Below are 26,014 nucleotides of genomic sequence, written 5' to 3' on the forward strand. Positions count from 1 at the left end.
TTATGAAGAGTTACATCAGAATTACATACGTACATACATTGTATAACACAAAGCCGGGCCTATATATAATCCCACAACAAAAAGGCCACCGAAACTTAAGTCCCAAAAGCAACAAAATAAAAACAGAAGGGATAAATCATTACAAGAGAAAAAGCTGTAATTGATTTTAGCGGAAATTGGCACTACTCTTGTAAGTCATGCCAGCGTTCCAGTTAGACGGAGCAACGTTCCAAGCATAGACGGTTTCACCGGTTGTGTAAGAAGTGACCCGGAAAGAGAGGGACTGACCATAGAGAGAGGAAAAGGCTTGGTAAGAAGCCCCCCAGTTGTGGCTCATGCTTATCCAATTAGTCCGACTACCTTTCACGGCCATGCTCTTTATGTCTCCGGCACCGCCAACATTCATGACGAAGATGAGAAGCCAATAAGCATTGCCTTGGAACTGAAACCTCATACCTCCACTCCTTTTGCATGCGACTCTACATTATATCAATCGCATAGCATATATATATATATTAGTTACATAAATATAATTTTGGAGTATGAGTTTCTAGGTGTCGTATTTATAGTTATATGACTATAAACATTTATCAATTATGGGGTATATGATATACCTGCGGTATGCAACAGGGATGATACCGGCCTTCCAGTTAGCGAGTTTCATGAAAGCCGGTTTAGCCATATCGAAATGGGTTCTAGGAGGGTTACACCAACCACCATTATTGGAGTCTTGGTACCAATTAGGAGGGCAAAGGTTTGTAGCTGTGACCACCGTCGATGGGTTTCCATAGTAACAATGTTTCGACTTCACACACATTATTTGGAAACATTGGCCGCATCCATAACCGTCTTTGAACAACGTCGTGCTTAGCGCCGCTGTGGCCAAGCCGTATCCGCTGTTAAACAGGTTTCCATACCCACATGCACCACCTGAATATATATGAATAAATCAAAATTTTTTTAAAAATTTGCACATGTTTTTGATCTTGGTGATAGTATCGTATATGTACATGAGAGCGAAATATATATTGTTACGTACCCATGGTTTCACTACCGGTTTCGTCGCCGTAGAAAGTGGCATGAGCGTATCTCCACGGGCTGGGCTTGTAATATCCGGCGACAAACTCACCAGAGATAGCGAATACGACGAAAACTATAGCAAAGAATTTGTTGAAGCTCCAAGAACTTGAGACTGGACCCATCTTTTGTATCCTTTTTGTTTTCGATGGGTTGGTCTTTTTGGTTTGTTTGTTGATGAAGTAATCGACTTAGAGCCAGAGTTATATAGATGGGGCTTTTCAACGATAGTAGTGGTGACTACGTGAGGGCCATGATTCATTTTCTGTGTGTTTAATGTAGACGTTTGTCCGTACTGAATGAAATTGGTTTCATTTCGTTGAATTTTTGCAATAGAACTATTAAAAAATCACTAGAGAAAACAAGTCAAATTATTGTTTAAGTGAAGTTTAAGAATATATTACAAGTTTTCAAATTGACGTGCGAGCAGGTTCTATAGGCGGTTCTTGTACCGACCTTATCCAATCTCCTACGTGCGTCTATGAATATTATACACTACATTCACACAATTGTAATGAATTTCTTTCCAATGATTTTTTTTTTCTGAAACACTAATGTTGACAATTATTGTAAATACTAAATTATGAATTTTAAGTTTATAATTTTGTATGTGTTCAAAAAAAAAAAGTTTATAATTTTGTCCAAATTAGAGAGCAGAGCAGATTAAGAAGTTAACACTGACCTGGAGACCATCCACCAGGAAATCTCTGTCTTTGGTGCTAGAGGGCCGAGGGATTTACAAATCCCGTTACATTCTACTGTCTCCTCGGCTGCTGCCAATGGAGATTGGTTTCTTCCTCCAGCTCGATCTCACGAAGCTGAAACTCTTCAACTGGTTCTCTCAACTATGCAGCCTCCATCAGACTCGCGCGGGAAGGACGTTTTCCTTTGGCGGAATGGTGATTGGGCTGATTGGTCTTTCTCTAAGAGATTTTCATCAAAAGCAACGTGGAATCTCTTGAGACAAAGATCTCCTGTCGTTCCTTGGTGTAATCTTGTTTGGTTCAAAGAAGCGGTTTCTAGATTCTCCTTTGTATCTTGGATGACAGTGTTAGCAAGGTTGCCTACTAGGGACAGGCTAATCTCATGGGGAATGACGGTCCCAGCAGCATGTACCCTCTGCTCCTCGGGTCTGGAATCTCATGCTCATATGTTCTTCAACTGTACTTTTTCCTCAGCAGTTTGGTCTCATTTTGCTGGATGGATGTTTTCTACTCCGCCGGTCTCCCTAGACTCTGTTATCACCATCATCGACAGGCCTTACATTGCCTCTTGTCCTGGTGCTGCAACTGTTATTAAGCTTTTGGCGCAGGTCATTGTTTACTGTCTGTGGAATGAGAGGAACCATCGCATCTTCCGTCAAGTTTCATCTACCGAAGCTGCGATCATCTCCAGGGTTGACCGCTTGATGAGGGATCGTCTCCTTTCGCTGCCACCGCCTCGTGAGGGATCAGCCTCCTACTTGCTGCTGTTCCTCTCATCTCGCTCTTTCTTCCCGCCTTAGTTGGCCTGTCTTTCAGTCTCTCGCAGTCTCTCGGTGTTCTGCTTTGTCTTCTGTTGTCCTTAGTTCTCGTATTGTCTTTTTTCTGTACTTCTTCTTCTGTTTCCTCCTTGTAATAAGTTGTTCAACAACAACACTGTAATCTCTTCTCAGAAAATGGTAAGCTTAACATTTTACCAAAAAAAGAAGGTCCTGAACATCCTCTTGGTTTTGGCTTAGATTATTTTGACTTTTATGCTACTTGGTATCCATGCAACTTAAAAAAAAATTATATATGATGTTATTTACGTTTAGGATAGTAGCACTAAATGAAATTAATGAGTCAAAAGATTCAAAACTAATCTTTTAAACGACTCTACTTACAAAGACAAAAGACAAATTGCTTTTGAAATCTAGAAGTGTGTATAAAATAATAAAATAAAAATGATAAAATTTTAAAGGTAGTGACTTTGTGAATGTGAAAGGATAAAAATAAAATAAAAAGCTGAAGAAGGAAAGGAATGGCATCATTTCTGCGGTCAGTGGCAACGACTACAGCCGCCGTAGCCGCCGCGTCTGCGATTCCAATCGCGATCGCCCTCTCCTCTTCCTCATCTTCCTCTACTAAATCCCAATCTCCCAATCTCTCCTTCCTCCCCCGATCGTCTCCACGTCGCTTGGGGCTTTCACGAAGCTTCGCTAGCTCTCCGATGACGACCGTCCCCGTTTCCGATCGTAATCTCCGTCAGGTTTGCTCAATTCTATTACAAGTTTCAATCTTTAGCTTTGCCCTTTTCTTAATTCGATGGTTTAATTAATAAAGTAGCTGACTTTTTTTGTTTTCTTGCAGGAGGATCGAGTCATGCCTCAGCTTCTTGTAAGTCTTTCTCTTTACTCTCTAGAAACATCACTTCAGTTACTACAAGAACTTAAGATTCAGATACTGAGAGCTTATGTTGGTTGGTTGTTTCTAGACTGAGTTCATGGTGGATATGAAGTGTGAGGGTTGTGTTAACGCCGTGAAGAACAAGTTAGAAACTGTTGAAGGTAGTTTCTTTTTGAGTTTATTTAAGTTCTGTTCTTGTTTTGGTTTATTTAAGTTCTTGTTGCTTGTCGTGTGTGATGGAATTGGCAAAAGGGATTGAGAAAGTGGAGGTGGATCTGCCTAACCAAGTTGTGAGGATACTTGGATCTTCTCCTGTTAAGGCTATGACTCAAGCTTTGGAGCAAACCGGTCGTAAAGCTCGTTTGATTGGCCAAGGTGTTCCTCAAGGTTAGCTATCTTTTCTCTCAGCTCTCTCATAGAACCTGTAGGAGCTCTTAGATTGGTTTATGTGAACTGTCTTTCCATCGATAACATGTACTTTGTGACGTGTTTGGCAGACTTCTTGGTCTCGGCTGCAGTGGCGGAGTTCAAAGGACCAGACATCTTTGGGGTGGTTAGATTTGCTCAGGTCAGTATGGAGCTCGCGAGGATTGAAGCCAACTTTACTGGCTTGTCTCCCGGTAAACACAGTTGGTGTATCAACGAGTATGGAGATCTCACAAACGGAGCAGCCAGCACCGGGAACTTGTACAACCCACTTCAAGATCATACCCACACAGAGGTTTGTCAAGCTCACTCTAAAAAACATCACATTGTTCTTTAAAAATTCAAAAGTATTTACCGTTTGTGTTTGTTTTCTTCTGTGAAGCCATTGGGCGGCCTGGGAACACTAGAGGCAGACCAAAGCGGAGAGGCGTTTTACACGGGGAAGAAAGAGAAGCTCAAGGTTGTGGATCTAATTGGGAGAGCCGTGGTGGTTTACAAGACAGAGGATAAGAACTCAGGGCCTGGATTAACAGCTGCAGTGATTGCTAGAAGCGCAGGAGTTGGAGAAAACTACAAGAAGCTTTGTACTTGTGATGGTACTGTCATTTGGGAAGCTACAGACAGCGATTTCGTTACCAGTAATTAAACAATAAGATATTGAGACTACATTACGTCTTGTAGCACTTTAAGACTTTGTTTTGGTTCAAATTCAAAGACTGTCTTGAAACAATAAAAGCTTCTTGTATTGTACCAAACTCGACTTAACAGCTTAGCAAGGCCAAGAGCTTGGCAGTTTGTATTTAATCTAGAAAGATGGTTGTTAGTTGAGTACACAAGAGGTTTCGTGGTGTAGTTGGTTATCACGTCAGTCTAACACACTGAAGGTCTCCGGTTCGAACCCGGGCGAAGCCATTGTTATTAGAATATTTTCTCTTTTTTGTATTGACCAAATGTTGTGGATAATGTTTTGCTGCTGACTGTTTTACGGCCCCATGCAAATAGCTTTAGTCCCACTATTATTAGGCCCACCAAAGTTGGGTTGCACATGGAAACAAATGGTTACTACAGCAGTCTGCCCCCACATGATTTATTATTATTGTAGATAAACATAAGAAGTATTTAAAACACCAAAGAACATGTGATGTGCTATATAGACAGAAATAAATCATCATATAACAGTAAACAACCTCACATTGACAGAAATAAATCACATATACTGAATGTACTATACTATTTTAGTTTATTACTGATTCTAATTTTCTTCTTTTGTTACCGATTCATTACATCATTATTTTCTTTTGGGTAAAGATTAAAGCATACTCCAGAAAATAAAAGGATTATTGTAAATATAAACGTAGTAACGTAGGCATCCATCATTTTAGGTTTGTTACAAAGCGTCGTGGCGTAATCATTTATCATCATTCATTGGATTTTATCTCAAGGTACTGAGGTAGTTTGCAAAAGGACTACAAAATGCAAAAGTTTGATGGTCCTTCTAAGTAAAGATAGCTCCTTCATACACTCGTATTACGGATCGATACTCGTACGTGCGTATTAGTGTATTAATACTAAACACTTAGATTATATTATATGTGTCTCCATATCGTTGACAAATATATCTTCATATTCATAGATAACTGTTTTTAGGAGTCCGATCCATGTATTATTTATTATATTTAACATGATTATAAAAAAAATGTATTATCTATTATGTAAGAACTCTCCATATTAAAAAAACGCTTGCGTGCGGTAAGAAAATAGGTAAGGACCTACGAGAAAATGATTTATTGATAGATACACATCTTAAAATTGGACATATAAGATCATATCGTATAATACAAAGGCTAAAATCATGTTTTTCTCCTTTATGTGTTATTCTTTTGGTGTAAATCTCTTTTCTGTGTTTCAAACTTCATAATGTATTTATTCCTTTTCAAAGTGGGACATTTTCTCTTTTTTTTTGTCAATGGAAAAATAATTTTTCACCTTGTAATTGATTAAGACATTTACAAGAGTTTAAATAGAGTTTTTTTTTTGGTAAAAAGTTTAAATAGAGTTTCTCATATAATTGAAAAATAAAAAGAAAAGAAGTTCTCAATAAAAAAAAATTCTGACTGTCACTTAAAATAACACTACCAAAATGTTGTATGGTTTAATTGTTTAAAATAAAATAAAATATGACTGTACAGTTAAAATACTTATCTTTTAAAAAACACTCATTCGTTGACTTAAAAATAAAGATATTCTCACAAATTTCTACTCCACACCATTTTAATTTTACTTTCTATCACATGAGTGATATATTGTTCGAATCCACTTGGATGCAAGTTGTTATTTCCTTTTTCCTTTTGAAAAAGTGATATTTGTAACTATTAAAGCCATCTTACAAAATCGCATGCATGAACCGTTAGCAAAATGACAAGTGAAGAACCCAAAACAACCAATGGAATGAAATAAAGAAAATATTTTACAGAAATCAAGCATTAAATTTTGCGAAGAATATTACATGCTATTGGCCAAGACTTCTTTTCTAGAACTATGATCTATTTTTTTAAGTCACACTTTTTTGTTTCTTACCATAATTGGTATTCAACTTTTAGTGACTCAGCAGTAACTAGATAAACTACTTGAAGGTATCATGTGGCAGTGGCACATGCCATGATGCACACATATACCTAGATCACACATTTAGTCTTTTTAATGGCAAACTAAACGCGTGATTAATGCTAATGTGAAAGAAAAATCGCGTTATTACTTCACAGATCTGATTTGTTTTTGGTATATGTAACAACCTATTTTGTTAAAGGTATATGTTACAACCTTTATTACAATGTACTATGGTCAAATGTAATTTATTTTCAATGTACTGTTCAAAATTAAACAATTATATACACAAAGCGCGTTTACACTTACTTTATATACATAGACCCACAACTTTCAACATTTACAGAATGCAAGTTTAGTCTTGAAAGATACCAAAAAAAAACTTCACGGAATTGTAGGATTAATGATGAGATTTTCCAATTCTTTCAACACCAAAGCTACTATTGTGTATTTGTATTATTGACAATTATCAAAACAAAACTTGAAAAAAAGAGACAAAGAACGGCTAATTATTAGTGGGTTCATAATTATTAATTAGGATGCGTCATTAAAGGGGAATTTAAATTAGGCTGCGCCGTAGAGGATTGCTTCCGTTGGATCATAAACATGGACCTACTACCGACACTTCTGACTCATGCTTGAACTCCGAACACAAGACTTCGAATCTTAAAATTAATTTCGTTAGATTTTTTTCTTCTTTTTAATTTAAAATAAAAGTATTCCCTCCAACTATCAGATCCAACGACTGATATCACTTTACAGCTGAATCTAAATCTCCACCGTTCGATATACATTCATCTTCTTCCTCTTTCTTCTACTTCCTACCACACTCAGATCTCAGACAAGAAAAAAAAAGCCTCTCTCTAACTAAAATGGTGGAAGCTCAATCATGGACCACGCGGCGGATGAGCAACCCGAGGTTCGACGCCGCCGCCACCACCACACCAACAGTCATCGACATCCCCGGAACACCTCCACACTCCTCCGCCTCCTCCAATGGAAAACCCTTCTTCCTCTCCTCCCCCACAGTATCTCCCTCCGTCCTCACGGCGGCGATTATCGCTGCCTGGTTCGGTTCCAACATAGGAGTCCTCCTCCTGAACAAGTACCTCCTCTTCTACTACGGCTTCCGCTATCCAATCTTCTTGACCATGACGCACATGCTCTCCTGCGCCGCCTACAGCTCCGCCGTCATCAACATCGCCGGTATCGTGCCGCGTCAGCACATCCTCTCCCGCCGTCAGTTTCTGAAGATTCTTGCACTCTCGGCGATCTTTTGCCTATCCGTAGTGTGCGGCAACACTTCTCTCCGTTACATCCCTGTTTCTTTTAATCAGGCGATCGGAGCCACCACGCCGTTCTTCACCGCCGTCTTCTCTTTCCTCATTACCTGTAAAACAGAGTCCACCGAAGTTTACTTGGCTTTGCTTCCCGTCGTTTCCGGCATAGTTCTCGCTTCTAACTCCGAGCCTTCGTTTCATCTCTTTGGTTTCCTCATTTGCGTCGCTTCCACCGCCGGTAGAGCTCTTAAATCCGTCGTCCAGGTATGGTAGTTAACGATTAACCGGTTTTGTTTAGTTGATTTTACAGTTTAGTATGAATTGAACCGGGATTTGTGTTCGAAATCGGTTTTATTACAACAAATGTCTCAATGTCTGAAACTACTAATGTAGTTTTGATCTCACTTCGGTCGGAAGACTTCAAGTACAGTTCGAATCCGGTTTGGTCTTTATTTAATTGGTTTGGTCGGTTTTATAGTTTACTATGGATTGAATCAGAATTTTTGGTCGAAGTCGGTTTTATTACAACAAATGTCTCTATGTCGGAATCTGCTAGTTCTGATCTCACTTTGGTCGGAAGTTCAGTTCAGTTCGAATCCGGTTTGAATTGGTCGGAATTACAGTTTAGTATCAATTAAACCGGAGTTTGTGTCCGAATTGCGTTTGGTTTCCGTTATTACAACAAATGTCTGAATGTCTGAATTTACTAGTTCGGATCTCACTTTGGTCGGAAGTTCAGTTCGGTTCGAATCCGGTTTGATCTTTATTAAGATCGGTTTAGTTTGGTTTTGACCATGTTTTGTGTATTTTGCAGGGGATTATTCTGACGTCAGAATCAGAGAAGCTACATTCAATGAATCTTCTGCTCTACATGGCTCCAATGGCGGCTTGTATCTTACTACCATTTACGCTATACATCGAAGGAAACGTACTAAGGATCCTAATTGAAAAGGCGAGGACCGATCCATTGATCATCTTCTTGCTCGCAGGGAATGCGACAGTGGCATATTTAGTAAATTTGACGAACTTCTTGGTGACAAAGCACACAAGTGCTCTCACCTTGCAGGTTTTAGGTAACGGAAAAGCCGCGGTGGCTGCCGGAGTCTCGGTTTTGATATTTAGGAATCCGGTGACGGTGATGGGTGTTGCTGGATTTGGCGTCACGATTATGGGAGTGGTTCTCTACAGCGAAGCTAGGAAGAGATCCAAGTTGCTTAACCAGAAGTGAAATGTGAAAGTGGGGAAAGAAACTGGATTTAAACCGGTGAAGTAATTTCTTATTTTATGGTATTTTTCGGTTAAAGTATCTTGATTCTTTGAAATTCTGCTATTGTTTTGAACCGGTTTGAGAGGGGGAAATGTAACTGTAAATGGTTGAGATTGATTGGGGGAAAATATAAAATTAAAAAGGGTAATATATATATAACAAAAGTGGAAAAGTAGGGGGCAGAATTAAAAGAAAACACATTGTATCGTTCTTTTATTTTTCTTTAAATTCTTCTCTTGTATTATTATTTCGTTTTATAGTTTGTAATTTATTACCAAAATTATCGAAACATAAGGGGAAAAAGTTAAAAATAATAAATTTCTTTCTTCCATTAGGTGGAATCGCATTGTCATCTGGTTGGTTAAATTCGCACATTATTTTACTTTGTTGTTTCTTTGCAACTTGCTCTTTCTTTTTCTTTTTTGACAACTTGCTAGATATGTACTTGTAACATGCTACTATTTTCAATATTACTTTTTTCTTTAAAATAACGTGTTGCAATTTTCAACATTTTTTATTCTTATAATAATTTGGAATTACAATTTTGATCAAAAAGCTGCTAGCTTAAGAGTTTGTTCTTTGTTAACAAAAAGTTTGATTTTTATTTTCTAAACTTTTTTAATACACATGTTTACTATAATTGACGAAGCAACCTCTATTCGGCTGAACGAAACGTGGCAACCAAAATTGAATCTGTATTAAATAGGTCCTTGATAAGTTGATGATGATGTTTTAGCTAATGTAAGGTTGAGTGTATCATTAGACTTACTTAGACTTACTTGCCAATGTGTGTTCGAATATAGTTAACGTTTTAAGGTGGTTACACCACTAGATATTTTAGGCTTCTATATAGTTAATACTATTACTATCATCTTACATGCTTGATTTCATATAGGATGTAAATAAATCCAAGTTGTTGTGGTTTCGTTCTCATAATTGCATATATATAAATAAATCTATCGGGTTAGTTGTAAAGCAAAACTTTGTCAAGAGTTTATGTTTGTATATTGTTTTCAGTAAAATGAAAATAGGAGTTGAGACAGATAATGACAGCTTGTGAGTTTGTCATTTGGTCCAACCTATGTGAGGCTATCAATTGATTTATTATCACTTTTGTATTATTTTTATGTCAAGATTCAAAGTTTTTTTGTTTGTTGTTGGAATAAAGGGAAAAGTTAAATCAATGAGGGACCAAATTCATGAAAAAACTGTTAAAAAGAAGAAGAATATATGCTTATATTCTAATTTCGTACATATAATTGGTTGCTCTACATATATCTTTTTCCAAAATTTAAGCCGACTTTACTTTCTGTGTAACTGTAACTAGTAATTAATTTTATTTACCAGTGCTGTAAGATTGATATAATAGTCAAGAAAACGTATAGACACAAGTAGGTGAGCAAACTTATTGTATGTTATCTCAAGAAGCACTTTTAATAGTAATATTACACTCAACCTCAAAAATCACATTCACAGTCCAAGGCTAGCTCAAGAAGAGATTACATGAAAAAGGAAGTCACGGTGTTACATAAATCAAACAGGCAAAGAAATGGTCCTCTGGTTAGCTAAGTTGGTTTGTGGTCGGAGGTCCCATGAAGCAGAATGTTGCGTTTCCTCGGGTTTAATAAAAGGCAGACTGATCTCATTGATCATTAGTTCTCCACAGAATGGGCATTCACTGGCGATAGCATCATCTAGCTCTGATCGAAGCTGCCTCACGGTAAGGAAAGTATGTCAAGACATTGATGTTAGGAGAATAAAGGGAATAATAAAACGAAAAATGAAACAAATGTCCCTACCTTGTCTGCAGTAGTTGTGCTCGTTATGGGTTCATCAGATCGATTACCATTTATATTCCTCGGCGGTTCGCTACCAAGCAATGTCAGCTGCTTCTGCAGATCGAGTATATGCTCGGCCTAGACAGATTTTTAGGATAACCAATCGAACAATGAACTCGCAATTGTTAACATCGGTTCACAAATCTCGAGATGTATATATTGCTGAAAGTAGCAGCAAGCTAAAATTTGCCGTATCAAATACGCAGCGGTAAACAAGAGGGAACTTTTAACAAGAACTCATGGTTTATGACTTACTTGCTCTTCGTGTGCACAGCTTGTGACGTGTGTGATCAGGCACTGTGCATGGAAAGAATGTCCACAAGGAAATACATAGAAAGGAGCCAGTGGTCCAGCTGAAAAATAACTCTGGGCCATTCTGAAATCCCCGGTCATCGTCAAGATTTTACGTTTACAAACCTATATTACATTCAAATGTAAAAGATGTGCTGGTGATGTTGGTGCTTCCAAAAACTTTTTGAGATTGAATCGTATCCTTATATGATAAAAGGTTATTCAATCTAAGGATGATCTTACCCCGCATTCCTCTTCACGGTCGATCACAGCATATCTTTGAGTTAAGGCACTGATATCATTTCTAATATTATCTGCACCACGTGTGGCATCATTCATCTCCTCTTTCAGTTGTTCTATTTGCTTGTTGTAATCCTCCAGAGACGAGCAAATCGCTTCCTGCACAAACGGTATTTGAACAAAATAAGAAAAGCGGAATAGCAACTTTGTTGGCCCAAGACAGAGCGTTTGTGTGCTTGGAAGAGAGTATAAGTTTACTAACCTTGAAGTCATCAATTAAGGCAAAGTCGGGAAAGAACGGCAAAATATCTTCAATCTTTAGAAGGCCATCAGTTTCCTTGAGAAAGGCAATAGCTTTCCTTATGTTTTCCCTTTTGGCTCCTTTTTCCTGCTTGACGACATGCTTTGCAATCATCAGCCACAACTTCTTTCTCAAGTCTTCATCATCTTCAACCTTATCAGCTTCAGCCATAGCAAGCTCTGGGTCAATCTGTAAAAGAGAAAACACTTTTCAACCACTACCAGAAGAAAGCTCTAGTAAAAATGTTCAACCAAACCTAAAGAGACAAACTGGAACCATAAATGTAGTGAATTCAGTATCTTTCAGTAGCAGTTTTGTTTCAAAATATGTCAATGATCTAAAGATTAGAAGACAGAAATGAATAATACCACTTTTTGATAAAATGGAATTATTACCTGAAGAGCAAGGGCTACTGCCTCTTCATGCATAGACATCATGCTGTATATATGGACACAGGCACGACTTCTCTTTTCCTTGAGACACAAGCGCAACGCATATTTGGGATCATAGAAAAATTCAGGGCCGTTCTCTCGACCTTTCCCAAATTTGCATTGCAGGAAACGGAGAAGAGCACTGTCATCTTCCTAAATGGATATATAAAAAGAAAAACGTTATGCATCACTGTTATAACTTCTTGTCATAATCTTACAAGTGGAAACGAAGTTAGTGAGTACTGAGTAGTATCCCTCGCTGTTACTTTTCGGATTAAGAACAGGCTTCTAAGAGTTTAATGACTAAATCAAAGAAATATTCAAGGGAACCAACCAGACCTGCTTGGCATATAATGAGAGAAGTAAATTGTGAATCCCTGGATCCTCGTTATGCAATTGGTGGACGCAAAACTCAAGATATTTTATGACTTCATGTGTCTCGTTTCTGCATTTTAATTTGAGGAATTACTGGTGAGATTAATAAGACAATGTGAATGAACATTTAGTTGAGAAGTGGGCCATTACTTTGCATGAGGTTCGCTTGAGTAACGCATCATTGCAGTAATTAGTCTCCTTGGGTTAAGATTTTTACTGGCCATCCATGCTTCAACGGTTTCATACGCGTCAAGCATAATAAGCTCTGGCGCAAATTTATACTGAAATGTGTAAAATATATTTTAGCTATAAGAAAATTTTGGAGACCACTTTAAAAAGAAACTGGTGTTACTTTTTACACACCTGAAGCTCTTCTGAAACTGAAGATTTCTGGAGCACCTCCAAAGCCTTCTTTGCTTCCCCTTGCTAATGGATAAAAAATAAACTCAATAAATTAAACAAGCCTGAGTAAGACCTCGTATCTCTATGGATCAATTAGGAACATAAAACTTATCACGCCCTTCACCTGAATATAATGGTGAATAACGATTTCATACTGCTCCTTCAGGTTTGCAAAATATACCAACTCTTCAACCCGACCATAACTACAAGAAAAGAAGTAAAAAAGAGATGAAAAAAAGAAGAAAGCAGATGTTAAATACTGCAAGCAAGATATTCTAGGAGATGTGCCTGGAACAGTCGTGTGCTTAGAACAGTCTTAAAGAGAACAGACTATTCCAGAAAATAAAACACACCATCATCATAAAGGTCTAAGTTCTCTGTGGCTAAAGATAGATTTTGATATCTTTCCTGGGAGGCTTATGGAAATTACCTCTCCAGAAGTTTCATGGTGGTCGCCTCATCTAATACATCCTTGCTGTCGCTCATGAAAGCACGGAATTCTTGAATGACTGAGTGATACTCTGAGTTACGATTTTCTATAGCAGTGTCATCTTCCAAAAGCAGACGATTTATCTAAAGGCACATTCAATAACCACACGGAAATAAGATAAATAAGCTCAGGAAGAAACCAGAAAGTAAAATCAACAAGAGGAACTCTGACACTGGATCAAATGAAGTGTGAAGTATAAAACATTTATTGAAGACTAGAAACCACAAAATATGTGTTTACTAAGAAGTAAGAACGGAGAATAAGTGGGGCATAGAAGTAAATGCTAAACCTTGTCCAGATATAGCTCTGTTGCCCATGTTGATATCATCGTAATTTGGCATTTATCGTTCTTTGAGAGAGTATCAAGCTTTCGCAACAGGAATGTTCTCAAAGATTCCTGCAATCACATAACGAATAAAAAGCGGTGAATATTAAAGCCCACATACGATACACATTTTTTTCTCATGAGCAGCAAGCACGGAAATAGAGATTGATGTCTTGAGATGAGTTTTACATATATATATATATATATATATATATATATATATATATACAAGCAAAGATAAAATGTAAATGTTTACCAGTTCGTTTATACTAATAAACTTCAAGGTGACCTCTTCAAAAGATATTACATAATTGACCTGCAAAGAAAAACATTTAACCACGTCAAATGAATCATATCCATGTTAGAGCAAAGTAAAACAAAGGAACTAGAGATTACTTTGGCATAGAATGATGCTGCTCGTAGATATTCCTTGTTGGCAAATGCAGCTTCTGCCTACAAGACAATGTGCCCAATTCACACGTAATCAAAACAAGCTAGATTCTCAGCAATACTAATATACTATGATGATAAAAGGGAATTGCAGATATGACAGGTATGCATGAGAAACATCGTCCTAGTAACTTAACCAACGGTGATGGACATCAAAGATTACCTGAACTAAATAAACTTGGTCTCTCTGGAGAGGGTCACGACAGTTTGCTAAAGCTGCAGCATAATCTTTCAAGTCTAGGTGAACCTTCCACATATCTCTGCTTTCGTCAATTACAGAAACCTAGAGAAGACATCCCAAAATTGAGATGAGAAAGTATAAGATATCAGAAAAATTGACTCAAGTAGTTAACTAAGATCATTATAAACGAGTACAAGCTAAACACCAAACAGACCTGGAAGATCGAATTCTGATCATACGCATAGAAAAGGCCAGCAGAGGCATCGCTGCAAAGTCCTATGATGCCCCTCGAAGCTGAATCAGCCGATATATCAAAATGGAGCTCTTCTATGATTTGTTCACTTATCCGATTCACAACCTACCACCACATTTAAGGAATGCAGAAACCAGAAAGTAAGCACACAAATACACAAAAGACATATGTAGCCAGATCAAACTGCAACGAGGGATGTATAAAACTCATGTGTCCAAAACATACCTTAACCTTATTCCCAATAAGAAGCAAGAAATGATACTCTGAGAGTGCCATTGAACTAGGCTTGACTACCTCAGTGCCATCACTCAGTTTTGAGTAGTCCAACAGCGCTTTGCTCTCCACAAAGTTCTCATCACCATTTGGATTACTACCAAACAAGTTTCAATCAAATTACAGAATGATATAATCTAAAAAGATGAAACAGGGTAAGTATACAATGATCCCAGCATAAAAGTCGGAGGGATATAGGTACTCTATTTCTACCTGTGCTGAGCTCCAAAATTTAGGCCACCATGATAAATTCCTGTTCCTGAAAGCCATGCAAAATGCACCGCTCTTCGTTGCTTTATAAAGAAATGTAGTTCACTGAGAGACGACAAACATTATATGTTCAGCGAGCAGGGTTACGCTTTGTGATTTCTTTCATATAAGGTGATTAGCACTTGCCTGTTTGGTATTTCACCAGGAAGTTCCATAAAACGAACTGCACGTTCTTTATAACTAGCAAAGACAGACTGGAAGTAAACACATAGGAATTAGATCTTGAATGAAAGAAAAGCTAATTCAGATTTTCAGGAGATCATAGATATGGAATCAACACGATCTAACAATGAGAGGTCGGATTCAATCTTTTGCTGTGATATCTGAAGGGGATAATAATCAGGTTTCACCTCTGAAGCCCAACCATAGGGAATAAATTGATCAGAATACATGTTCGAAAAGAAATGATGAAGAGAGTTTAGCTTACTTCTAATGTTCCAATCCCGGTGAAGGAATAGAGTCGAGTAGGAGTTACAGCCATCACATAGTACCTCATTCCACTGCTTATGTTGGCTGTTTCCATCTACACAAAAGACAGTGATTGAAGTCGTAAAGCCAACGAAAGAACTTAACAAAAGTTCTCATCGGGGATAAAACTTTTTAACCTACCATAAATTCATTCACGCTTAATGGCTTATCAAAATCACTGAACCGAGAAAAGGAACCACCACCAACTAAACCAATACAAAGTAAAACGGTAGTACGGTACCTGTAAATCCATGAAGGCCTCGGGAAGTTCTTCAAGTTCGAACAAAAACTTGACGTACTTCTCTCTCTTATCCTTCTCATCGACAGCCATCTCAAACAGCTGCCCATCCTGAGTGCCAAGGATGATCTCCTTAGTTGAAACTGAATTCAGGGGGAAGACAATAATAATATCAATATCCACCTGAACAAAAAAAAAAGACTCATATAACACACCAAAACATAACCTTCTGTTATCTGCTGCTTGTTCCAAGCCACCGCGTTAACCAGCAAGCCTTTCAAACGGCTCAAGACACGCGGCTTAGGCCATTTAGCATGAGTGTAAAAAGTCTCAGCTCCTCCAACACCAGTCACCGTAGCAACGCAATGGCTACCACCAGGATCAACAAAAACCTTGTGGATCGATTGGTCCCCAGTTCGACCAACAGAGAGATCAATATCTATAACTCAAACAAAGATTATTGTACATTTTAACACTGACAAGAGAAACAAGATTGTATATGGTGAAAATGAGATATTACCATAAGAACTCCCAAGTCCAAAATCGTGGCGGATGATCCATCCTTTGCTTGTTCCAAGAACAATCACATCGTTTCCAGAAGCCATACATGTGATCATGCCACGATTCTTTGTGGCATATCTCTCGAGAAGATCCACTGCAAACACTTGCCTTCCTTGATCCATCTCTTTCTCTCCCCCCCTCTTAGCTGAAACTGCACACAAAAGAGACTTATGGCTTCTCAATCGCAGAATCAACACATAATCACAGATATACACTCGATAATTTACATTTTCATTAGGTTTCTACAATGCTCACAACAATCGGAGTCGTTACCTCCGTCGGAGAAGACGCCGGCACGGGAAAGGCGAATCGTTCGTTACGAAACGGCACCGTCTCTCGAATGGCTTCCGGCGGATTTATTTTCGCTGACTCATTAAAACAACGAAACGGTTGAGTTAACCAGCTTTAAACCAGACAAACCGGATAAATGGTTTAAATTGAACCAAGCCGAGAGAAGACAATTCTATTCCTACAAGTATCCGGTTTAGTCTGGTTCGATTGGTTTTATTCCAGGATCATCTTGATTAAACTGGTAAATGACTAAATTAATAAGATAGTCGAATTATATGGGAAAAAATATAGATGATCTAATGAGATATAAGAAATTCAAAATTCAGTTGAGAATATATATACAAGAAAAATAAAGCAGAGATATACATTTCCAAATTAATATTAAAAAAACAAAATATTTATATAATATGATGTGTTCCAAGATCCGTGTTAGAAGATTATATGATGGCTCTTTAAACGTTTGGTAATGTCTCTACTTCATCTGATTGCATTGAGCTTAGCTTCTTCTTCGCATAGATAGTGCAGACTATAGTCGCGCTCGCAGTTACACAGAAACCAAGAACATTCACTACTATCTCCACGACCGAAAGAGTGTGTCTCTTATCTGATGCAACAGCTAGCGTTCTCAGCATTATTCCCCTGCCAAAAACCAAAAAACACCAGTTCAAAGATTCTGCGGAACATGACCTTAACATAGAAACAGAGTTAGAGACAGAGAGAGAGGAGATATACGTGTAGATTGAGACAAAGATCTCAGGAACCATTCCAACAAGAGAGCCTAAGATGTAAGGACCGTAGTGAACTCCAGTCGCCAATGCGCAGTAGTTGTAAACCATGTAAGGGAATGGCGAGACACGGATTAACGCGACTGCTTGAAACTGATGAAACCAGGTTCCTTCGCCTGCTGCTCGAAGTATGGCTGCTTTTTTCGGGTATTGCTTCAACCATTCCTGCAGGACAAGAAAGCTTAATAAGTAATTGCAAACCAAAGAGCCCATAAGAACCAAGTAATTCGGATGTTGCCGCTTACTTGCATCTTGTGAAGGAAGAGATGTCCAATCAAGAAAGGAAGAGTAACACCTATCGACGCTGCCGATAAAATCAATAAAAACCCTTTCCCATAACCAAACGTAAGACCGGCCATCCACATGGAAGGAGAGGAAGGAAGAAGAATGCTTGGGAACAAAGCAACCGAGGCAAAGAGGAGAAGACCTAGCACCGGGATGCTGAATGTGCTTCTCACCCAATTTATAAATGGAATCAGCTCCTGAAAAATAGACACATCAACATAAGAAAAAAAGATAAACTTCACATTGCTAATCTCATCAAAACAATGGTTACAAAACACTAGCAAACACATCAAAAAGTTAACACAATCAAACATTGTAGATGAAGAACAATAGACGATTCACATATTGTAGATTTGAGTGAAAGCTTCAAACTTTAGTGACTGGGCTCATAAATCATCTATCCAATACCTTCTATACACCGTCAAAATTAAGTTTTGAATCCCTAAACCCTAAAACAAGCTGAATTTAAACACACAAGAACCCTAATTTTCAACCTAAAAATAAAAAACTAACCTTTTCGATCAAAAATGGAGCAACCCATTTGATAATTACAAATGCTAATACACCAACACAAGCGACGAGGGCGATCGATTTAACCCAGAACCAGACAGACCCTAACGAACATCCCGACGATTCCGCCGGAGATCGTTGCTCTTCTTCGTCCGATCCTCCTCTTAGTTTCACATAATCTCCCTTTTCGGAATCCTCGATTCTCAGTTTCAGCTCAGGCACCGTCTTGTCGACGCCATCGCTGTACGTCATTGATCGAGCGACGATCGGATTGAGAGAGAGCTAATGGGTTTTAAGATTCGAAGGAAAAAAGGAAGAATCTGAATTATTGTTTAAATGATCAGAACGGTGTCGTATTCGGCGAGATGAATGAGTTGTTGTTTACTAGCTGTTGCTTGAGAAGCGCCGATATTTAGGCGCGTTGTTGAGTCACTTGCTTTTATATTTCCCTAGTGATATGTCGTCACCACAAGTTCATGTAGGGACATCATCTCCTATACCCACCCAGCTATATCTCTAATCTCTGTAAGACATGAAAACAAAACAAAAATGGTAAGTTAAATAAAAAGCCGGAAATTACATTTAACCCTAGAACATTTGAAGTATTTACCGGTTGTACCTACCTTAACCAAAGGAATAACCGAATTGAGTTGAACCACGAACCAATCCCTAATTTCGACCCGAAATTAAAACATAACCGTCCAAAAACCGAATGGTACCAATTCCCTATCTTAAATCCCCAAACCAGACCCGATTCCCTCTCATTTTCGGGAAGCCCTTCCCTCTCTCGACACTTCGGCGACACAACCGAGGGAGATCCCCGCTACCCCCACCAGCGACGGCCAATTCCACCGAAGAGGAGACTCCTGACCAGCAACGGCCAATCCCACCGATAGCGACACAACCGAAGGTATGTCTTCCTCGTCGGTTCTGTTTCTCCATCGATCGAGTTTACCATTTTTATGAAGAAACTACAAAACGTCGGTTCATTTCTTTAGGGTTGGAGAAAACGTCGGCTTTGTTTAGTGTTGCTTAGGGTTTTTTAGATGGCGACACCACCAAATGGTTAATTAAGTTGCTTAGGGTTTTTTAGATTCGGTCCATCGATCGAGTGACGGCTTTGCTTAGCGTATTTGATTGATTGAGTTCATGAATTAGATCTGTTGATCGAGTTCATGATGCTAGTTTTGGTTATATCGAGTGCATGATGCTTGATTGAGAATTTTATGCTAGCTCAGTCGATGGAGTTCATGATGCTTGATTGAGTTCATTTGCTAGTTTTCGGTTTTAGCAAATGGTTAAATAAAACTGAAAATGATATAGAATGATATAGATTTGGTCTGTGACTTTAGCAAGTTCCTTGACATGCGTCTAACTTTGTCTAGCTTTTGTTTCTTGTTTGCAGATGGTGCAACCGCAAGAACCTCATTTCTTCCAACCTTTGCTTCCTGGATTCCAGACTCACTTGGTAAACACACTCTCTGTATTGCCTTTTCTTGATTGCAAGAACCTGATTTCTTCCTTGTTTGTGTAACTTACCTCAAATCTTGATTGCAGACAATACCCATTGTATTTTTCTCCAAGCACATCCAAGGGAAGACGAATGGGAACACATGGACACTAACATCCGACGCTATGGATCAAACATGGCAAGTGATACAAGAAGAGAGGCGACTCACCCGAGGTTGGAAGGAGTTCGCTGAGGCACATGACCTTCGAATAGGAGACATTGTCATCTTCAAACTCAAAGGTTCCATGGTCTTTCACGTCACTCCCTTTGGTCCGAGCTGCTGTGACATCCAGTACACATATCCCAACTCAATGGAAGAAGCCCATGACCACCAGAACAATAGTAAGTGTGATTCAAAGTCACCGCACTAGCATAGGTTACTTATGAGGTTTTTTGAAGTTGTTGTTTGTTTCTTGTGTTTCAGCAGGAACAGGGGCTAGGTTTTCTTACTCGTGGGACTACTGTTTTAAGGCTGAGGTCACGGATTCTAATGTCCGTGAAGACAAACTTGTGAGTGAAACGAGTGTTCTTTTGTGTACTTACACATCTTTATGTTGTTCTGACACATATGTTTATGTTCTTTTGTTGCAGAATCTCCCTGTGGGGGCTACTGGTTGTAATGCTCTGAACAAAGAATGCAAGAAGGCGAAACTAGTGAACATAGAGGGAAAGGCGTGGAATGTGTCAATGCGATTTAACGAATCAGGCGGCTTCTACTACATCAAAGGGTGGAGAAAGTTCTGTGCTGAAAACAAATGCCACATTGGAGACAGCTTTGTCTTCAATGTGGTTGGAGATGGGAACACTTTGCCATTGATGTGTGTCTGTTCTCCAAGTAAGGAGTGTCTTAAATCTGCAGGTGACATTGCTTCTTCCTCCCGGGTGAACTAGGAAGATCATGTGTTCTAGTTGGGGACGCGTCTATGTTGGTTGTGACTTGATCTTAAGAGCACAATGTCTTGTGCTTTGAACTTATTTTGTGTGTCTTTTATATGTTTGCTTTTTGGTACTTTCAACTTGTTATTTTGATTTGATGGTACTTTGAACTTGTTATTTCGGTTTGATGTTGCAAACTTTTAGTTAATCATTTTCATGTCAATTAGTTATATAGAGTTTCGACTTTTGGTTAATCATTTTCACGTCCTGAATGATAATATAGATTTGGTCTGTGACTTTAGTTAATCATTTTTCGACTTTTAGTTAATCATTTTCTTGATTTTGGTTTGATGTTGCAAACTTGTTATTTTAGTATAATGTCACAAGACACACGCATAGAGAAGTAAACCACAAAACACATAAACATTAGATAGATAGTTTAAGTCATAAGACACACACATAGAGTCATAAGACACACACATAGAGAAGGAAAGTAGCAACATGGATCAAAGTACCATCATAAGACATAGAACAACAACAACTTAGAACAACAACAACTTAGAGCAACAAGATGGGATCATGGACGGTGGAGTTGGTAAAGCTGAGCCTTGAGGCGATCAATCTCCTCAGCCATCTCTTTGACACGGTCTACTAACTTAGTAACCTCGTCCTGAATCGCGATCACCCACGGCGTACGAAAGTGGAGACCATTATTCTGCACAAGTTTTATCACAAGTTATACAAGTTTTTCAAGTTTTCCAGTTTTACCAGTTTCCTAGTTTTCCTAGTTTTCTAGTTTTTTCTAGTTTTTCTAGTTTTTTCTAGTTTTTCTAGTTTTCCTAGTTTTTTCTAGTTTTTCTAGTTTTCCTAGTTTTCCTAGTTTTCCTAGTTTTCCTAGCAAGTTATGCAAGTTTTACCTGCTTAGCAGGTTCTAGTTATACAAGTTTTACCAGTTTTGCACAACATGAAAATTACCTCAAAGTTTTTGCAGGTGAAGTACCTCCTTCCAGGTTGCGTATCAAAATCATTGGGAAACTTGTTACACGGAGATACCTCGGGAATGATACCTCCACCACACGGGCACTTGGTCGGGACGCCGTACTGCGCATCAGCCACGAAACCAAGCATGTCGTTGTGTCTCTTCAAGGCCTTCATGTGACTGTACTCCTCGTCGGGATGAGTCATGCTTCAGTTATTACTGTCAGAGAGAAATGGGAGAAACCGAAAGAGATCGAGAGAGAGGAATGAGGGATGGAGTGGAGTGGAGAGAGAGAGAGAGAGAGAGATGGCTCGGTAAAGAAGGGGGAGGAGGGAGAGAAGTAGAGGGATGGAGTGGAGAGAGAGAGAGATGGGACGTGACATAGAGGGGAAATGGAAGAAAATAGAGAAAGAAAATGAAAATAGTTAAAATAATTAAAATAATTATTTTCCCTCATATGTTTTGGCGCCAATGTAATTTCATTTCCCTCCCCGAAATTTGTTCTTAGTTTTACATAAGATACTAGTTTTACGAGATTTGCTCATAGTTGTACTTTCTGTGGTTTATAATTTATTCAGTGTTACCAGTGCTTTCAGTTTGGTTTTCTTGTTTTACTTTCGATTTTAGTACTTGAACATGATATTTATCTTGTTCACTGCACAAATATTTGGGAAACAAACATTACCTGATAATCTCTTTTGTGACATGTTCTTCATTCACAAAGTGTGAGTGAAACTATAAGGTTTATTATGGAGATAGTAAGAGTTTTCATAATTTTTGAGAAAGTTTTGAAAAAAACATGTTTAATTGAATTATTAGTCAGACTAGAGTAATCATAATAGTAAATGTCATAACGAATCAAGTTTCCATCTACATAATAATAATGTCACACTCGAAACACAATGCAGTTTTACAAAGATGATAAAATAGTTTTCCAGAGTTTTCCAAAAAAAATACAAATTACAGAGTAACAAGTTGTGGTTAGGCCGTGTTCTGCTCTGAAGGGCTTGAACCATTTCCAAATAACAGCCAATTGAAACCAAAATTTTGCCTAGGCCGCTTTTTGTTCTGTGTCCTCCTACGGCGTTCTCCACCAGATGGAAGTCTATTAACTCTTTTCCTTCCCTTCCGCTTGACTATCCTTGACCTCGTACTCTAGCTCATAACTATTAAGCTCCCGCACAGGTAGCGTTCGCGCAAGAACCCATAGATCGTGCAAGTAGTTCTCAACCAGAGGCACTAGCATGGTACCCAATGATTGTGAAACAGCATCCTTCCGACGTTGATTAAACCAATCAGAGAATGTCCTAATGATACAATCCAGCATTGGTATCAAGGCCCACCTCCTTGCCTCTCTAAACACTTTGTTCATTGATTCCACGCTGTTGCTTGTGTCCAAGTTGTACCTGTCACGTGGGAAAAAAACCCTTGCCCATTTGTCTTTTTCAGTTTTCTCCTCCACATACGTGTAAGCTGAAGGGAACCTTAGCTTAAATCTTTCGTAAGCAGCATTGAAATCAGCCATTGTGTACATCTTTCCCAACTCCATGAATCTATGCCCGACTACATCTTTGGTGACGTTAGAAGCATGCCCTTTAACATTTTCCTTCAAATGCCATAAACAATGACCATGGTGAGCCTGAGGGTACACGTTTGCTATTGCAAATATCAGACTTGGATTTCTATCACTCATGAAAACCAGTTCAGAAGAGTCTGGTATAACGCTTCTAAGCATCTCAAAAAACCAGGTCCAACTAGCATGATTCTCTCCATCAAGTACAGCAAACGCAAGTGGATAGCAATGACGGTTAGGATCTTGAGCTTTGGCAAAAATTAGAACACCCCCATATCCGTTCTTCAGCCATGTTGCATCGACAACAATCACTTTTCTCATAACTGCAAACCCTTCAATGCAAGCTCCCAACGCTATGAAGAGGTACTTGAATTTACCTGAGTCATCCAATTTCACACTAGTTTTTGTTCCCGTGTTCATTTTCTCTAACATGAACAAATAGCTATACATCATCCTGTAGCTATCTTCCGGACTACCACGTGTATCACAAGAAGCCAAATTCTTTCCACGCAATGCTGTGGAGTAGGATATCATGACACCAAGTTTGGACTTAACCAGAGCCTTAATATCTTTTGGAGTTGGAGTTTGCACATCTCCTGGGAATTCCTCATTCAAAAAACTTGCCACTACTTCTGCTGACGCTCTTCTCTTGTCGTTGCTGTCACTTTGTTGTGTCCGCGAGCATGTATGCATCTTCGTGTAGCTTTTTATTGAGAAAATTTCTGTCCCAGCAATCCTTGAAGCTCGTATTACCCATTTGCAGTCAGCTTGCGAACATGTTATCACCAATCGATTTCGATCTGACTTTTTAGTGACATAACGATAACATTCACAATATGCAGCTCTATCCACCATCTCCTGAATTGCCTTCTTACTTGGAAATTCGTCATGTTTATTAAGACTCAAACCATCGCCCCATTCCTCTATACAACTACTCCGTACTATTGCAGGTGGCTCTTCAACATACTTATCGGCGGTTGGATGTACGGTATCAGTCTCCGCAGCCGTTTCATTCTCCGCAGCCGTTTCATTCTCCGTAGCAGTATCATTCTCCATACCAGTATCAGTTTCCGCAGCCGTATCATTCTCCATACCTTTATCAGTCTCCGCAGCCGTATCATTCTCCATACCTGTATCAGTCTCCGCAGCCGTATCAGTCTCCGCAGCCGTATCAGTCTCCATACCAGTATCAGTCTCCATACCAGTACCAGTCTCTTTAGCACTCACCTCGTTATTCCCCTGGTTCTCACCAACGTACAATGTAATGGCATTAGGTCCAACTTCATGTTCCAATAGCTGCAAATCGTTGTAGTTCATACCAACAGAACTTTTACCCGCTATCGAAAGTTTATCTTGTGGTCTCGCTCCCGACCTTTCACTACTCTCCACAACCAAAAGACATCTTTGGTTCTCTTTATCGACACATCCGAGGTAAACATAAAGATCGTCATCATCAGCAATAGTTACAGCTTTCTTGCAACGTATCACCATCGGAATGTAGCTCAATTTCAGTTTTTCCTTACGTTCATCCAACCCAAGCTTCTTATATATCTTTTCATGTAACATTGACAACGTCACATCCTCCACTGATGCCTTCACAGATATACCATACATGCAGTCTTCATATGTAAAATGTACGAATACGTTATTGGTCATTCTATCCTGCCAAAAATATCGCACAAGATCAACAAAAACAAAGTTATACCAGTTGTTCGAGTTTTCCTAGTTATTCCACTTTTCTCAGTTTTCCAACAATAATCCAAAACACTAGGTTTCGAATCGCATCTATCAACGTTTAATTCAACCACATTAATGCATTTTATACCAAATCGCTATACTAATTGACCCATCAACTAAACAATGCCGTTGTGCATTGCTCCTAGCTCGATTCCAAATACATGCATTTCTCAAGAGAAGTTGGGGGACCTGAGTTTACCTGCAATACCCAACTCTAGACCTCCGGAAACACTTTGAAAATGGAGGAGGAGGAGAGAAGCTGCGGCGACAGAGCCGGATGGGGGAGCGGGGATGGGGGAGGGAGCTGCTCGGGGAGGGGAGCGGGGGGAGCTGCGGGGGGGGAGGAAGAAGATTAAGCTTTTCTCAATTAATTTTTTTTTAATAAAACCATTAACCAAACTTCCCAAACCAACGATTTCAATCACAAACCCAACCCAATCACATTACAATTTTCGATTTTCATTCAACCCATCCCCCCAAATCAAGGTCAGTTTAGTCTTTCCACAATTCATTAAAGAGTTATGGGTATAGATGATTTTAGTAGGTATAGGAGATTGAGTGATGAGGAGGATGGACAAATGAGGTGATGTCCCGTTCATGTATGTGTGTTTTAGATATTTTTTCTTCTTGATAATGATTGTATCAAATGGTATTTAGATTTTTAGGGTTTATGTTCTACAAGATAAAGATGGAAAGTAATGGGTCGACGTGATATTAATAATGATATTCTGATTTTATATACTTAGCATACTTTTATGAGGAATGAAACGGATATTAGTTGCTTGAAAGCAATACATATACAACGAGATAACCAAGACATTGAGAAGCAACGGAGGTTTATACTTCGAAGCAAATTCAAAGAAACTCTATAGAAATATAATTAAGTTTCTTATAATTTAATTGGACACATTTTCTTGTTATAAATCTATTATCTACTGTTGAGAGAATATCCCACATTGAGTAATATATAAGAAACTTGGTCCACTCTACCTGCTGTCAATTGATTTTAAGTTGGAAACCCAGAAAACTTGTTATGGTATCAGAGCCGATCCAACATCCTG

At 38.8% G+C, this 26,014-nt stretch overlaps 8 protein-coding genes and 1 non-coding gene across 14 annotated transcripts; 5 read left to right on the plus strand and 4 right to left on the minus strand.

Moving 5' to 3' along the window:
* Positions 1 to 166: 166 nt before the first annotated feature.
* Positions 167 to 1,202, minus strand: EXPA7 (expansin-A7). Its single transcript, NM_001302073.1, has 3 exons — positions 1,040 to 1,202; positions 615 to 930; positions 167 to 479 (listed from the first exon to the last, which is right to left on the minus strand). Exons 1-3 carry the CDS (start codon positions 1,200 to 1,202, stop codon positions 167 to 169), a joined length of 792 nt encoding a protein of 263 aa, NP_001289002.1.
* A 722-nt stretch (positions 1,203 to 1,924) lies between these two features.
* LOC103836290 lies at positions 1,925 to 2,581 on the plus strand. The gene has a single exon (XM_009112532.2). It carries the CDS (start codon positions 1,925 to 1,927, stop codon positions 2,579 to 2,581), a length of 657 nt encoding a protein of 218 aa, XP_009110780.2.
* A 437-nt stretch (positions 2,582 to 3,018) lies between these two features.
* On the plus strand, positions 3,019 to 4,675 carry LOC103836158 (copper chaperone for superoxide dismutase, chloroplastic/cytosolic). The gene is made up of 6 exons (XM_009112392.3): positions 3,019 to 3,306; positions 3,408 to 3,434; positions 3,532 to 3,604; positions 3,696 to 3,830; positions 3,941 to 4,164; positions 4,252 to 4,675. The coding sequence occupies exons 1-6, from the start codon at positions 3,079 to 3,081 to the stop codon at positions 4,513 to 4,515; spliced, it is 951 nt and encodes a 316-aa protein (XP_009110640.1). The 5' UTR covers positions 3,019 to 3,078; the 3' UTR covers positions 4,516 to 4,675.
* A 32-nt stretch (positions 4,676 to 4,707) lies between these two features.
* Positions 4,708 to 4,781, plus strand: TRNAV-AAC. Its single transcript has one exon. It is a non-coding gene; the product is annotated as a tRNA-Val (tRNA).
* Positions 4,782 to 7,146: 2,365 nt separating this feature from the next.
* Positions 7,147 to 9,351, plus strand: LOC103836159 (probable sugar phosphate/phosphate translocator At1g12500). The gene is made up of 2 exons (XM_009112393.3): positions 7,147 to 8,017; positions 8,568 to 9,351. Exons 1-2 carry the CDS (start codon positions 7,346 to 7,348, stop codon positions 8,979 to 8,981), a joined length of 1,086 nt encoding a protein of 361 aa, XP_009110641.2. The 5' UTR covers positions 7,147 to 7,345; the 3' UTR covers positions 8,982 to 9,351.
* A 1,036-nt stretch (positions 9,352 to 10,387) lies between these two features.
* On the minus strand, positions 10,388 to 16,852 carry LOC103836160 (vacuolar sorting protein 18). 3 transcript variants are annotated; one of them, XM_033277844.1, is made up of 24 exons: positions 16,663 to 16,681; positions 16,367 to 16,558; positions 16,073 to 16,285; positions 15,850 to 15,989; positions 15,568 to 15,663; positions 15,267 to 15,334; positions 15,084 to 15,185; positions 14,823 to 14,967; positions 14,559 to 14,702; positions 14,327 to 14,446; positions 14,110 to 14,166; positions 13,970 to 14,029; positions 13,678 to 13,785; positions 13,329 to 13,471; positions 13,023 to 13,101; positions 12,860 to 12,922; positions 12,647 to 12,777; positions 12,461 to 12,566; positions 12,086 to 12,274; positions 11,652 to 11,879; positions 11,393 to 11,548; positions 11,114 to 11,275; positions 10,820 to 10,936; positions 10,388 to 10,730 (listed from the first exon to the last, which is right to left on the minus strand). In XM_033277844.1, exons 2-24 carry the CDS (start codon positions 16,527 to 16,529, stop codon positions 10,554 to 10,556), a joined length of 2,967 nt encoding a protein of 988 aa, XP_033133735.1. In that variant the 5' UTR covers positions 16,530 to 16,558; positions 16,663 to 16,681; the 3' UTR covers positions 10,388 to 10,553. The 3 variants fall into 3 exon arrangements, with proteins under 3 accessions (XP_033133735.1, XP_009110642.1, XP_018509480.1); XM_009112394.3 differs by having other exon boundaries at positions 10,389 to 10,730; positions 16,681 to 16,852; XM_018653964.2 differs by having other exon boundaries at positions 10,389 to 10,730; positions 16,635 to 16,773.
* A 120-nt stretch (positions 16,853 to 16,972) lies between these two features.
* Positions 16,973 to 18,705, minus strand: LOC103836161 (transmembrane protein 64). Its single transcript, XM_009112395.3, has 4 exons — positions 18,282 to 18,705; positions 17,729 to 17,965; positions 17,431 to 17,648; positions 16,973 to 17,337 (listed from the first exon to the last, which is right to left on the minus strand). The coding sequence occupies exons 1-4, from the start codon at positions 18,528 to 18,530 to the stop codon at positions 17,151 to 17,153; spliced, it is 891 nt and encodes a 296-aa protein (XP_009110643.2). The 5' UTR covers positions 18,531 to 18,705; the 3' UTR covers positions 16,973 to 17,150.
* A 58-nt stretch (positions 18,706 to 18,763) lies between these two features.
* LOC103836162 (B3 domain-containing protein REM7-like) lies at positions 18,764 to 20,887 on the plus strand. Of its 4 annotated transcripts, none has more exons than XM_009112396.3 (5): positions 18,764 to 19,188; positions 19,684 to 19,746; positions 19,836 to 20,130; positions 20,213 to 20,298; positions 20,380 to 20,887. In XM_009112396.3, the coding sequence occupies exons 1-5, from the start codon at positions 18,991 to 18,993 to the stop codon at positions 20,677 to 20,679; spliced, it is 942 nt and encodes a 313-aa protein (XP_009110644.1). In that variant the 5' UTR covers positions 18,764 to 18,990; the 3' UTR covers positions 20,680 to 20,887. The 4 variants fall into 4 exon arrangements, with proteins under 4 accessions (XP_009110644.1, XP_009110645.1, XP_033133793.1 ...); XM_009112397.3 differs by having other exon boundaries at positions 20,216 to 20,298; XM_033277902.1 differs by having other exon boundaries at positions 20,213 to 20,887.
* Positions 20,888 to 21,062: 175 nt separating this feature from the next.
* On the minus strand, positions 21,063 to 22,773 carry LOC117127458. Its single transcript, XM_033277934.1, has 2 exons — positions 21,640 to 22,773; positions 21,063 to 21,379 (listed from the first exon to the last, which is right to left on the minus strand). Exons 1-2 carry the CDS (start codon positions 21,847 to 21,849, stop codon positions 21,242 to 21,244), a joined length of 348 nt encoding a protein of 115 aa, XP_033133825.1. The 5' UTR covers positions 21,850 to 22,773; the 3' UTR covers positions 21,063 to 21,241.
* Positions 22,774 to 26,014: the final 3,241 nt, after the last annotated feature.

The sequence above is a fragment of the Brassica rapa genome, chromosome A08 (genome assembly GCF_000309985.2).
Source record: "Brassica rapa cultivar Chiifu-401-42 chromosome A08, CAAS_Brap_v3.01, whole genome shotgun sequence".
In the NCBI taxonomy this organism is placed as follows: Eukaryota; Viridiplantae; Streptophyta; class Magnoliopsida; order Brassicales; family Brassicaceae; genus Brassica; species Brassica rapa.